We start from the raw sequence: 16321 nt of genomic DNA, 5'->3' as shown, positions 1-16321 counted from the left end.
ACCAGGGCGCAATGGCCATCCAGTAATTCCAGATTGTCCATGATGGTCTAGCTTCAATTGACTCATGATCTCAACTGTTGAAATTACTACAATCTCCACAAAACCCTTTCTGAATCTTTTTTTATTATAAAAAATTCACTTAAACTGTAATCTCATGTACTTTAACCAAGTTTAAGCTGAATTCATTTTAATCCAGATAGAAATTACAACAACAACATCAACTCTACAAAACTAGTCCATTTATTAATTGAACATAAATCACATGTGTTACTATGTCATTTATTCATATTATCGAAATGTAATTTAACAATCCTTCATTCTATTATAAAAACATTTAAGATTATAATCTTTAGAAAACTATTAAGTATATGTTAATATTTACATAACAAAAAATGATATTTGATAAAAAGTAACAATTAAGTAGTATATAACATTGAAAATATATTAAACATATATCCTATATCATCAGTGAGTTACTAACTCACAACTGACCCCGGTTGAACTCCACTGGTCACTGCTTCTATCCCATGTGTATTTTAAGATGAATTAAAGCTCTCTTATAATATAAAAAAACTACAAATCTCATCATGAGTAGAGTAAAAAAACAAAAAAAGAAACAAGAAAATCTATTTTAAAATAAACATTTTAAGATAAAATTATTAAAAAAAAAATTAAACAGGTAGAAACTAATCAATTCAGTAAATTTGAAATAAGAAATCTGATCTCTTGGTGTACATAATACCTCCCCCCTTCCTAACTATTCAATGACTTAAGAAGATTATGAATAAGTTCATTATTTAGTTAATGATCTAATAATACAGTGAAATGTAATCAACAAGATGAATATCAAATAAGTTCAAATAATGATAGTTACCGTGATAATAAAAAGACAAAATATAGAGAATATATAGGATAAAAAGGATAGTGGATAGTACTTAAATAAATATAGGATATCCATTTTGGTACTGGTCAAATGATCATAGTGTTAATGGTCTTGAACCTACTATCTTTTAGTTCATATGTTCAATGAGTTACCCACTTATCTAATAAGTTCAGGAAAGTATTAATTTTTTCGATTGGGTATAATGCTCGTATTATGATTAAGAAAGGTGTGAGCTATCACATTCTTATTACAAGGGATTAAAATCTGATAAATCTTTGTTGGCAAATTGACATCAAGCGCTGACTAATTCGATAATATCCATTATGATATAAGTTATATAGAAACGAAGGAATGTGGTTAGCAGTAAAATCAAGAACGTGTGTTTTATCGGTGACTCAGTAATCAAATAAAAGTTCACACTCTGGGAACACTGATTCACATGTTTTATATAACATTCTTTATGCATCCAGTTAATATTGTACATTAATGACACTTAATAAGCCCAATTATATGAGGAACATATGCTGAGTAAAGAGAGTTACTTTCCATACGGAAAAACCTATTAATATTTACTTGCAGATGCTTTAAGATACATAATGGACATTTGGGTGGTGACCCTTATTATGTAAATAACTCCCTTACTTATTATATTTTCCCCACATTCACACTTAACTAACTGTACAACCATGGAATATATACTATACTATATATACTAATTTCTTCTTTTTTAAATGATAACATTGTCTATGAGTGCAATGAACACAATCAGATGTGTTTGAAGTTAACGGATGAGAAACACTTGCACAGATACACTACCATTTTCAATGTGACTTTAGCTAAATCCAGGGAAACGTCACATTTTTGTGCTTTATTCACTACTATTATCGAAAGGAAATATAACTATTCATTAAATTCTCTAAAGTTAAATAAACTCTTTGTAAATTCTATAATTATCATAAGATCCACCTCATCAGTTTCCAAACTTTATTTAATTACCACCTGATCTTTGACGTTTTTGAATTCTATCTGTATATAACCTCACACTTATTCATATGCATATATATATAGTCTTTTTTATTCTAGTCCTTTCTGTTATCATTGTCAATTGCTTCATATTATACTATATCCTAGTGTTACACTTTAATACATATATGGTTTTAAGCAGTTAATGGAAAGCTACGAAATCAAATAATTTATATTATTCCGACTTAATTATTGTTTTGGGTTTGTTTGAGTATGTAAAGTGAACCAAATGAATGAAATAATCGCAAGACCTAATTACATGTAATGTATTGGCAATTGATTATAGATTAGAATTGTCTCCAAAACTTTTCTTCGACCTTCCATTTTTCTGTTTCCCCTCAGGATTTCCAGTAAGCACGTGCCTTGTGATGAAGTTTGATGATTTCCCTGATGCATGTTTTATCCAATTTCAGCGTGATTTCCTAATTTCCTGTTCAGATGGAAGCTGGCTTGTTCTCTCTCACAGTAGGTTGTTGTTGATGTATCTAGCTAATAGACATTGAGTAACTTACGTTGACAATTATTTATAAATACTTGTACTGTTTTGATTATGGTTGTAGTAGTTCTCCAAGTTTCAGTTCAGTAGAGTAGGACTGTCTCGATACTCATATCGAAGATTGTGACTTTGATATCGGTTGGCAGTTGTTTTGATTTCCATGCAACCCACGCTTTGCCAATCCTCGCCTTTACGTCTACATCAGATTTTCCTTCTTCATTGATTATACTGCTACTCAAATACATGGACTTTTCTACTTTTTACAGAGTTTTTCTATCAAGTGTGATTGGGCTGGTTTGTGTTCTCCGTGTTGTGTTTGAGGATCTTGCTTTTTCCCTTGTGTATGTTGAGGCCTACTGATGCAGAGGCTATTGCTTCAAATTCTACAAACTATATTTCTTTGTTACATAAGTTTTTTTAATGGTAAAATAGTAGATATTGAAAGACTATATTTATTACATGAATTGGAAGAGTGTAACAGTCATATATTTCATATTTTAAAATCAAATATTCCATTTGTACAACTTTTACATTTATTTTACTATCAGAAGGATTTTTTGTGGATATTATAGTAATTTCATGAGTCAATTGAAGCTAGACCACCATGGAAAACCTAGAAGCACTGGACTTCCGTGACTGGCTTGATGAGGTGTTTTCTGGAGTTCTAGTGAGAAGCCATGACCAGTGGAGTTCAACCGGGTCTGATGTGAGATAGTGACTCACTGAAGTCAATGGTGGATATGTCGCTCAATTTCTTGGACTGGTTGAAGTTGGATATGAACACCACTAGATGCTGGCTCAGTCATCTAGTGGTTAGGCCCTGGGTTCGAATCTCGCAAGACGAGATCGTGGATGCACATTGCTGAGTACCTCCAGGTTTTCCATGGTGGTTTAGCTTCAATTGACTCATGGTCTCAATTACTGAAATTTATTTTACTGTTTATTGTCACCAAGAAATAACTAAATTGAAATGTGTAAACAGAAAGTATTCCATTTTATCTGATGGTTTGTAGAAGATAGTTCGATCTGAATTTACTGTTCATTACGAAATGAAATCAAATAAAGAACCATTGAGAATCAAGAATTACTTGATAAGTGTATTGTTTCAGTTTATCATGACTCAATATAATATGAAGCAATCACTCTATGGAGATTAAACCTAAAATTTTTACCAGTGAGTCCCTCAATTAGAATTCAAAACTTTTCATTTTCAACTTCAATTAATTTGTGGTAATGTGAAACCCTTTGATGAGATCTTATCTTATTCCTGAATTACGGTGTTTTCCGATTTTGTGTTTGACATTATTATTATTATTATTATTATTATTATTAGGTTCATTTACTCGATCCACCTTTGAATGATTTCACTGACGCAGAACTATTCATTGAAATCAGAATAGTTATACACTGACCTAAGTAGTTAGTAATAACCATAAGCTGAATAACAAACTTCATTGTGATAGGAATCGTCATTTGTAATATCGATTCCGTGAGCAATTAGACAACAATTTACCAATGACATCGGAAGATGACATAGAAATCTAAAACAGAAATAGCCCCCCCAAATTATGAAGAAAATAAAAAACGCATCTGTTAAGTATCGTTTGAATTACCGTCTGTAAAAATGTTTTTGTTTGAAAAATAAAACTTTATTCAAACAGCCATTATAATCTTGATCAATCTATATTTCTTCTCTAGTTATAATAATAAATGAAGAATATGCAAATGATTTGTGTTTGTGTCGATTTTTTCTATATACCTAAAACTAGAGAAAAATAATGTATAGTCAGTTGAAACCAACTTGATTGATTCATTAAAAACAATTAACCGTCAATATTATCATATAGGATCAGATAAACACAAATAGGTGATCCAATGAAAGTCTCTTTGAAAACCGATCAAAGGTAAAATGAAAGAAGCACCACGTTATATATATCTATCTATCTGTTGTAGACGCGATCAGACAATCCTTTACAACCTCTAAAGTTCAAATAAAAATGTTTTGTTTTTTGTAATGAAAAAAAAAAGTATTGAAATACATGACATCTAATAAGACAGATTCAGTACAAAATGTGTTCATATTTATTAATGGGTTTAAATTCAACAACATGATAAAACTGACAAAGATCTAAAATTGTCTATGATCCAGGTTTCTTTATTAATATTCTACGTGTATATACATTTTGTTGACATGTTTAATGTCCAATGAAGGTTATCAACCATGTTTAGGTCATAAATGCCAATCTATGATGATGATGGTGACAGGATATTTTTATCAGTAATCAAGTACTTTGTTTTTTTGTTTTTTTTTCATTGACAAGCATACCTCAGTAAAATACCTTGAGACAATCATTATGAATTCCATCTACAAAATGAATTCAGATGAACTTGTCATTAATGAATTTAAAAAAGTTTATTCTTTATGACACTTAAGTCTGGTTTGTAATTGGAATATGAAAATAATCATGCTTGAACATGTCGCTAAAGAACAGTCCATGTTAGGCAGTAGTAATAATGATAACAATAATAATTAATGATCGTATAGTTTTAAACGTGTGTTATACATATACTTGTATTTGTGTTGTCATGATGTCATTAATATATAATAATCATTTAAATAATAATTTATCAACATCGAGATAGAGACTCAGTGGGTAAAGCGTAGGGTGTTCTGGGTGTAAAGTACTGGAATCGAAACCGGTCGTGAACATTAACATTCAGATGAAAATACATCCAGTTGACAATTCACAAAATATGACTCAGTGCCTGTCATGGATTCTTGACCTAGTCATACTCTACTTATTCTATATTGAGGTAAGGAGTTTGTGAAAGTATTCAGTTTGAAGTTAGTTCTCATTACTGATAATACGTAAATGTTTCATCCTAATGTAAGGCTTCCTAAAAGTACACTTCATCAAACTTTCACAAAAGCTTTTGGATGTCGCATTTAAGATTAAACTGATGAGTGGTGGAATTCAACATAGAATTTCATATATATATATATATAGTGAGTCTGAAAAGCCACTAGCTGATGAAAGAGACAGGAAATTTAATTCAATATGTAATGGTTTGAATTATCTAGTTGCTGATGTTATTGACTGAAGTTCGATAGATCATAGTCAACATATGTGCATCTTGTGTGAATTACCTGGCTATAGACATTATGTCATAAGTTTTTTTAGAAAAGATGAAAGCCTAATGTATAATGCGTTGGATGTTTGGATTGAAAGATATTGGGTTCAAGTCCCAGTGTAAATATTAGCCTTAAAATGGAGGTACATTAGACTGATGAGTCCCAAACAGGACGAAACCGGAGTCTTGGATCCCACCACCTTTCATATATTTAATGATGGCTATTTCAAGGTTATCCACTTAGAATGGACGAATATCGATTAAGAGTGATCAAAATTCAGTCAGGATAATTAAAATCAATATTAATTAAACCGAAATCAAGTCTTATTATTGACGGACACAAACCCATCAAAAAACCAAGTAAATAGATAAATATTATCTGATGTAAATAAAAGTACCATGGTATATAAACTTATATTTTCAAAGACCAATAAGTGCAACTTATCACTGTTACGGTGTTTTTATGATAAATCTGAAAATTATTTTATTATTCTAAAAAGTTTGGATTATTCCATTGTTGATATTTAGGACTGAATTTTAATTAATCTCGAAACAAATAATTCGATATTGAGCTTTCAATAGTTGAGATTATAAGTCAATTGAAGCTACACCATCATGGAAAACCTGGAAGCACTAGACGGCCGTTTCATCCTATTGTGGGACTCCTCAGCAGTGTGCATCCACAATCCCGCCTCACGAGATTCGAACCCAGTACCTATCAGTCTCGCGCGTGAGCGCTTAACCACTAGATCACTGAGCCGGCATCCAATGGTGTTAATGTATAACTTAAACCAACCAACGAAATTGAGAGACATATCTACCATTGTCTTCAGTGAGTTTCTATCTCACAACTGACCCAGGTTTTCCATGGTGGTTTAGCTTCAACTGACTCATGATCTCAACTATATATATATATATATATATATATATATATATATATATATATATATATATATATATATATATATATATATGAATTGTAGGTAACAGTGGGATCCAGAAATAATATCTGGTTCTATTTAGGATCCATCTGTATAATAGTGATGATGTTCATACTGAGACTAGAATCCACTGTTTATAGTTTTGGTACGAATGCGTTGTCCATCAATCTGTAGAGTCATAATGACATGTTAGTATTAGAAGCGATAAGTATTGAGTTCTAATCTCAGTGTAAGCGTCATTAATAAAATGAATCTCAAATAGAAGGCCTGTTTTGGTTCTTCATACTACCCACTATCGGGAAATCGAAACAATTTCAAATTATTTTATGCTATCAATTATAAGATCGCATGTTTATGTTTTTTAACTTTCAAGAGAAACTACTCATTTACAGAGAAATTTTCGAACTTATTTCAGCTTTTCGAACACTTCACTTCTATCTGAAGTTTGTGCTAATGATGACGTTCAGAAGAACGATGAAAGCTCCACGACCAAACTATCCGACTCAGAGAACAAAACTCCATCAAAACCATCCACCTGAGCTACAAATCTCCACCATCTCAATAATCAGTGCTTTAATTTCCTAAAACAGTTTCATTTTTAAGGTTGTCTTAATGAATAGTTAAGGTTGTAAGTGGATTCATTAAGTCCATTACGATACATAATTCCATTCTATTATTATTGTTATTATTATCATTATTTGATTTCTTTCTATAGTTATGGAGAATAAGAAAATAATCATTAACTGTATTTACTATGATCGTGCTCATTTAATGAGACAAGAATATCAACTACTTCAATGGTACAGGTGGGAGATTTTGTTACATCAATGAGGAAATGGGGTGAATATGAAAAAGGAATTTACTTCAAAATGGATCATTTATTCTGTTGTCTGTTGAAAAACAAAAAAAAGAGAATGTAATTTGATTTTTGGTAACAGAAAAAGTCTTTTAATGTTCTATATTGTGTTTAATGATGATTCATTTAATGAAATCATTTCTTACTTGGAATTGTTCTATTTTAAATAACTTAGTTTAGATATTATTGTATAACTATCGTATACTTTTGCATACAGAAGTGGTAAATAATTCTCATCCTTCAGCTCATTATTTACAAAGAATAGATGTTTACTAAGAGGGTTGATACATATTATTCGAAGAAAAGTAAAAGAGAGATATTTGAACCCGGTTTCTGATAGTTAAACGTTGGATGGTTTAATTACCAAACACAATATTAAGAAACTATTTGGATGAAACAAACAATATTTTATTAAGCAAAGATGGAGAGTAGCTAGCAGTAGGATCCAGGACTCATGTTTCGTCCCAGTTGGGGCTCGTCAGCTGGATGCACCTGCATCCCAGAGTTGATGTTCACTCCGGGACTCAAACCTAGCCGTCGCATTATCCACTTAGCTACTGAGTCCTAATAGCCATTAGCTTGTGCAGTCAAGTGAGCTTTTGTTGTTTGTTTGAATCCTCTAATTAATGTTTAGGACTGCAATTAATCAGTCTGATATTGGCATATGTGCATTCTGTGTGGATTACCTTAATATAGCCTTAAGTCACAAGCTTTTTAAACAAGGATACAGGTATACCCACTCGACGAGTCGCTACTGGAGCAAAACGCGCATCCTAGATTCCACTGTTAGCCACCATCCATCTTTGCATATAATACTTGTGACTTAGGGCAATACTAAGACATTCCGCACAGGATGCACATATACCAATATGAGACTGATTAATTGCAATCCTAAATAACAATCGGAAAATATGAGTAAAACAACACCAAGCGAATTTAATATTTTACTCGTGAAAACTACATTTTTATCTAATTAAGAAATGAGTTATTTTTCAAAAATTTGATGACTGATGAATAACTATCAATCACCGTCTTATACATAAAGTGCTGATGAAAGTAATCACACAGGCATTGATTAATCTAACTAAAATGATCTGCTGCTCCGGTCATAATTCTGTTCATCAAATATTAAAACAAAACACAAATTTAGGTTTTGTTTAATAAAAATAAAAATACCGGTCTTCAATTTTTTATACTATTTACGGTAGGTCTGTAGAATCGAATCGTTTTTTTGAACTGTAAGTAAATCTCTGAGATTGTGGAGATTTGAAGCTCAGGTGGATGATCTGGGTAGAGTTTTGTTCTGTGAGTGGGATGATTCGGCCGTTGAGCCTTCATCGTTTTTCTAAATGACATCAGCAGCACAAACTTCAGGTAGAAGTGAAGTGTGCGAATTTCTGTTTATTTTTCAATCAGTAATCAATAAACACATGGAAAGCGATCCAATCTATAAACAAGTCAGAAAAATCATATATAAATACAGGACCAAGAATCAGATCAAACAGAGGTACAATCAGAATAAAGAAACATATAGTGATAGGTTAAAAGTCAATAACAATCAATCAAGATCGATGTTGACATGATAAGTTGTAGGTTATATGTGGAGATATTCGAACATTTCACTTCTACCTGAAGTTTGTGTTGATGATGTCGTTTAGAATAACAATGAGAGCTCCACGATGAAACCATCCAGCTCAGAGAACAAAATCTCTGACAATCAGGATAATTATAGACCATCAGCGGAATTGGTTTAACTAATCACTGTCCATAAATTTACTTGTTATCCGGTACCATAACTGCATTGTGAAAATATCTAGTAACAATGACTAATATTTGACTTCAGAATGTAGATATTTGCATATTTAAAACTGTTTCATTTCAAAGCATCATAATGTAGAATTTTATTCCATCAAAATGAAGTGAAAGCCACCAAAAATTTATAGAATACAAATAAACTCGATATAAGTTAATGGGGAGGGGGCAGTTAACATGAAATGTCGAGTATAGATTTCATGCTAGTTGATACTCATCAAAAAAGCTTGTGTGAATTATTGAAGGAACTGATACTTATAGTAGGATTGAAACTCATATTTCTCAGTTTGAAAGTTTGAGACATGATTAGTGAGCTATTGAGGTTGGCATTGACTTGTTGTACGATATAGATATTTATGTTAATTGATCATTGAGTTTTAATTAATATCAAATATAACTAGTACTTATAATCTATTACATCCAACGACCTTACATCAAAACTCAATTACTTCAACTAGTGGTCATATTATAACCTGATCAATAGAATTTGATCTGCTCATCGATCTGTGTATAAACAAACTAATTATATATTCTGTCTTACCGAATACCTACTTATTCACTAAATTAATAATCAATACTTACATACGTACAAAATATTGGGATACATTTACAAATTAATTGGGCAAAAATAATTTTAAGATCAAGGTGATCAATATAAAATGAAGAGCAATGAAGAAATGTTCAAATCTTCTGTTTCCCTCTTCTTTTTTTTTTCTTAAAATCAATTTCGTCATGTTAACCAGTCTTGAGTATTTTTGTCTCCTTTTCTCTCAAGCTGTTTGTTCTAAGGGAATATTCTGTTGTTGTTTTTTTGTTTAAATTCACGTTCAACCTATAAAATAAATTGATTTTTTCTTATTTCTTTTCCCCTTGTTTTCACTCTCTTTACATTTCTTATTCTCTGTGTATGTGTGTAATTTACAACTAATAATATATCTAATCATCAACCCATCTTGTTCAATAATCCTTAAGCTTATAATATTTATCGCTTATTCCATACAATCTCTATCCGTTCATCCCTCTATTTTGGTGGAGTTTTGTTCTCTGAGCTGGATGGTTTGGTCGTTCATCCCTCTATTTATTTCATTATAAAAATATTGGAAACACATTAAGTTTCTATTCTACCTCCCCTGTCTAGTATTCAATGTTTATATGATAGTGTTTCAACCTCCCTTCGTTTTATCGTATTTGATAATATGCGTAAATTCATTGACCAGTATAATCTTTAGATATTCTTTAGTAAACTTTTATCCAATCAAATAACCATTGAAAAATATTTTCACTCTTACTTTCTCTTACTACTTTAATTACAAAAACATAACGTCGGGTAATTTTATGATAAATTAACATAAGCCTGCATGTCTGCCTGACTGCCTACCCATGACAGTAACTGCCTGTATACTTTTTAAGGATTAGAATACTACTACCCTATGATCGAATACATAGTAGTAGTAGTAGTTAGATATATTTAAGAATTCTAATATACATTCTTTTTCACTACCTTACAAGTTTATTGCTCATTGAAATTCTACAGTATTATATAATTTATTCACATTTATCCATCGATTAAACAATCTATTGTGTATAGAATTTCTATACAGTAATTACATACACATATATACTAACCAATGTCTATAGACATATGAAATCATTGCCAATGTACACATATACATCTAATGCTTTATTGAATGAATCCATTGTTAATGGGAACATATCAAACTAATTTAAATATTACAAATAAAGAATTATTGTCATCCCAATCAGCATCATCATCATCATTATCGTCTTTAACATTGCCAGTATCTTCATCACTCACATATCGATTAATTGAACAAAATAATAATAATAATGATTATGATTATTGTAATGAGGATAACAAATTAATACATCATGCTCAATTGAATTCATTCAATAAAATAAGGCCATTAACAACAACAACGACACCAGCAATAACAAATACTGATGTTACGAAAAGTCTTCCATTTACCAATATACTTTCAGATCAATCAAATATGATAAATGATAATATTAATATTAATGATCAATTTGATAATACAAATGAATTAAATCCATTATCTTTATTAGAAAGTGCATGTTCATTAGCCTGTGACTATTCACCTTTATTTGCATTAACAAATTCATTGCATAATTTTAAATCAGACAATATTATTACAACGAATTCAAATTCTTCAATAATAACTACAACAATGACTATCACTCCCAATCATCATCATAACACAACCCATATTCATTATCCAACTAAAGAGTTACAAATATTACATAAAAGTAATAAACGTACTACAGGATTACGGAATCGTTATAAATCTACTATAAAAAATCAAGGAATATTTACAAATTCTACGAAAACTATAGTTGATCTACCATCTTGTGACAACAATCGGGATCAACAACCAATAACATGGTCAAATGATCTTAATAATAATAATAATAATCATGATGAGAAACTACTAAAACCACATGAATTATCATTATTAATAAATCATTCAGATCTAATAACTACAACATCATTATCACAAAATCTTTTAAAATCAAATATTATGAATAACAGTAATACATTGAATCATACTACTGATATAACTTATAGTCATAATATGACTATGGAAAATTTGACTCATTCTAATATGATCACTGATAATATACATTGGTTACCTAATAGTATAGGTCGAAGAGATTACAATCCATTATGTAATAATGATCAACTAACAAATTACTGTAGGTTTTCACCATCTTCAAATTCAAGTAATTATAATTTACAAAATACCGATATTATGCCTTTATATATTGAATCAAGAAATTGTGAAAATACTGTTGAACATTCACAATATGATACTGAATTATTAATGAAATGGAAAAATGATGAAATAACTAAACATGAAACTAATCGTAATCCTAATAGTAACAATAATGAATATTTTGATGCTGACAATCGGCATCAAGTAAGTACCACTCAAGATTATCTAGAGACCAATGAAAATATCTTATCAACCAGAGTCTATAATCAAGAATTGGTCCCACATAAACAAAATGATTCACATAGTAACTTACTTCATTGTAATTCTATTGATGAAACCTGTGAAAATAAGACGAAACAGTCTATAATAAATTTACAAGAAAATAATTTCTCAGAGATGATAATAAAACAACATGGGAATTATTATGAGAAAATAAAAATGCATAGTATACAACAAAGGAATATAGAAGAAGATATTGATCAGAGGAGTGATGCTTTATATCATTCAATGAATTTATCTTATGTTAATAATTCTGATTCATTTCCTAATTCAACGACAGATCTAAATAGAATTAAAACATATGTGAAACCCCCCGAAAAATTACTGCATTATTCGACGTCCAATGATAATAGTTTATCTGAGTTTGCAATCCGTTCAAATCCAAACTTATTTACAATGAATAGTATAAATAATGTAGGTCAGATACTAGATACAAATAGTATTTCTAACTCAAGTGTAGATGCTGATCAGATAAAAATAATTCCAGATGAATTCTCAAACAATTTTAATACATTTTCTAGGGGATCATCAATTACAACATCATTGCCTAGTTTATCACAAACTACACCATTAACAGATTCATTGATACACAAGAGTGGGATTAATTTCAACAATGAAACTTCTAATAGTCATATAAATAAGACAGATTATTTCGATTGCCCTGTTAATGAATCTTATTTACCGACATATATGAATCCTATTCAACAATCTGTATACTGGCAACAACAAGAACGTCATCATCAAAACGAACATGAATCAGATCAATATAATCAACAAATTAATCTATTGACTTCGACCAATTCCATAAGTAATATTTCTCATTCAGATTCAATCAAGGAATCCTTACTTCATAAACATGAATTAAAATCTTCTAATATGATGTTTATGAATCATGTTAGTGAATTAATGAATGTATATAATAGTAATAGTAATAATAATGGTATACAACCCGCTTCAATGGATATAGTGACGAGTAGTATTGGATTTGATAATAATAATAACAATAATAATATAAATACAATTGTAAATGAAAAATTAAATCTACATCCATATGATGAGCACCATTTTAACACACTTTTACATATCAATCCAAATGTAATTGAATCTTCATCATGTTTGTTTGATTCATTAGTATATAATCAAAACTCAACAGATTTTACAAATAATAATAATACTGATAATAATAATAATAATAATAATGTTATTTGTCATATAAATTCCATATCAGAATCAACTCCTAGATTAAATGATCATATATCAGTTGATTCTTCAATATCAATCATACCAATTTCATCATCCTCTTCGTCGTCTTCTTCTTCTTTATCATCATCAAGTATATTCAGTGGAATGTTACAACAATTAACATTACCATCAAATTCATCTTCATCATCAATTTCTTCTCTTACACATACAACATCGACAATAAATGCATCCATTCATTCATCATGTAAATTACTTCCATCCATAGGAAAATATCAACCAAATATAACATCAGATGAATTTATTAATATGACAGAATCATGTTCACCATCTTCAACATGTATTTTATCAAAAGTTCATGGATTCAATGAATCGTTAACAACTATGAATGGAATGGATTATTTTCAAAATAATAGAACTGATGAAACAATGCATACAACTAACCTTGGAAATAATAATCATAATAACAATACAATTACAAATGATAATAATAATAATAATAGTAACCATAACAATAATACTAATACAATAATTCCTGGAACTGGTGATTATCCATCAGCTGATGATTTAGAAATATTTGCTAAAATGTTTAAACAACGTAGAATTAAATTAGGTTATACACAAGCTGATGTTGGTTTAGCATTAGGTACATTATATGGTAATGTATTTAGTCAAACAACTATATGTCGTTTTGAAGCATTACAATTATCATTTAAAAATATGTGTAAATTAAAACCATTATTACAAAAATGGTTACATGAAGCTGATTGTTCAACTGGTACTACAAATAATCTTGATAAAATTACAACACAAGGACGTAAACGTAAAAAGCGTACAAGTATTGAAATTGGTGTAAAAGGTATATTAGAAAATCATTTTATTAAACAACCAAAACCATTAGCACAAGATATTATACAATTAGCTGATGTATTAGGTTTAGAAAAAGAAGTTGTACGTGTTTGGTTTTGTAATAGACGACAAAAACAAAAACGTTTAAATCCTTTATTACTTGGTTCAGCATTTGATTCAAATGAAGACAGTACTTGTAGAACTGAAAATAATGATGATAGTTATGAAGATGACGATGATGATGATGATGAGGAGGAGGAGGAGGAGGAGGAGGATGAAGATGACGAAGAAGACGATGAAGGAGATGACAACAACAAACATAAGATATGTAATGGTAACAGCAATAATGATGAGAAACATCTTGATATTATTATGAAAGAAAAACAAACTACTGCTGATCATGTTGAAGATAAAAAATATTTACAAAATGAAATGAATAATGATATAAACTATAGAAAATCAGAGAAGATTCTAGAAAATGAACATAGTTTATTTAAAAATGAAAACAATTCTGATATATGTAGTAATCAACCATTTCGAAATAATTCAATAAAACGTATTAAACGTCGTTTGAATCAATCTCTTACTCCTATAAATTTCAATTGTAAATATACTAATGATCAATCATTAAATAATTCCCTTCATAATTTATACGGAATGACCCCCTATTCATCATCATCATCATCACCACCACCACCACCAACAACAACAACAACACCAGGAGTAATACCGTCATCGTTACTACCTTCATTACATTCTACATTTCATGTAAGTAATTCCAATCGATTATTCCCTTCTAACTATCCTAATTATTGTAATAATAATAATAATAATAATAATAGTAATAATGGTATTCATCATAATTCATTATTACATAATATATCGTTTCATGATACATCACAACATTTATTACGTACAGATTATATTTTACAAAAATATCCATATGTAATTACAGATAATGAAAATATAAATGAAAATAAATTAATTAATGAATCATTTAATTTACCATTAAGATTATTGAATACACATTCTAATACTACTAATAATCATACTACTAATAATTTATTATATGATTCATGTGGATCACTTATTGAAAATCATTCAATCAATAATTCAATGGTAGATTATTTAACGACAGAACAATCAATAACTAATAATAATAATAATAATAATAATAATAATTCATTTTTATTATCTAATTTAAATTTTAATCCAAATCATGTTAGCGTAAACTCATCCATTGGTATCCCATCTCCATTCCACAATAATAGTAATATATCAGATTTAGTAAATTACAATCAACGATTAGAGGAGACGTCAACAACAACATCATTGAATAATCATGATTTAACTGAAATATCCACATATCAAGATGAGAATATGATTAGAAATAATTTATTAAATGATTTAAATATAATTTCAAGTTGTATAGAAGATCAAATGATGAATACAAGTAATATGAATATAAATTTAAATGGATATAATACTGAACAATTAACAACAATGACAGTAACAACAACATCGACAACAACAACAACAATGCCATCAATGGTAGAAACAATGAATACATCATTAATTCCTAATATTTTTATGCATTCAAGAAATATGAACTCGACCACAGAATGTAATAATAGTAGTAATATGAATGATCAATTATTTATTTATCCACAATCACAGTAGTAAAATGAGAAAACAATAAAAGAACATATATACACACACATACATGCAGTTTTTCTCATAGATTGAGATATAACACAAATTAGATCCTATGAAATAATACACTTAAAAGGAGATTTACACAATTAAATGATTTGCTCATTTTTAATCAGGTGAGTTGGGATGGTAACTATGAAGGAAAAAAATGTTGCTTTCTATTGTTTCGTATATTCGTTTTTTTCTTGAATCATCGGAAAAAACAAACAAACAACCGTGTACACATATAATCTGTCGATTACACAATGTCTTTCTGAAGGGAAACTATTTTCTAAGATTTGTTTATATATTTATAGATGCATAAGAATATATATATATATATGTATACTGGTGAAGGGGGGATGGTATGGTATTAAAAGAAGAATCAAACATTAAATAGTAATC

At 29.5% G+C, this 16321-nt stretch overlaps 1 protein-coding gene across 1 annotated transcript; it reads left to right on the top strand.

Annotated features, from left to right (window-relative positions):
* Positions 1-10831: 10831 nt before the first annotated feature.
* On the top strand, positions 10832-15904 carry POU3F4 (POU class 3 homeobox; the record flags this gene model as incomplete). Its single annotated transcript, XM_012936621.2, has 1 exon — positions 10832-15904. One exon carries the CDS (start codon positions 10832-10834, stop codon positions 15902-15904), a length of 5073 nt encoding a protein of 1690 aa, XP_012792075.2.
* Positions 15905-16321: the final 417 nt, after the last annotated feature.

The sequence above is a fragment of the Schistosoma haematobium genome, chromosome ZW (genome assembly GCF_000699445.3).
Source record: "Schistosoma haematobium chromosome ZW, whole genome shotgun sequence".
Taxonomy (NCBI): Eukaryota; Metazoa; Platyhelminthes; class Trematoda; order Strigeidida; family Schistosomatidae; genus Schistosoma; species Schistosoma haematobium.
Note: the sequence above shows the minus strand (reverse complement) of the source record. Positions and strands in the feature narration are given on the sequence as shown.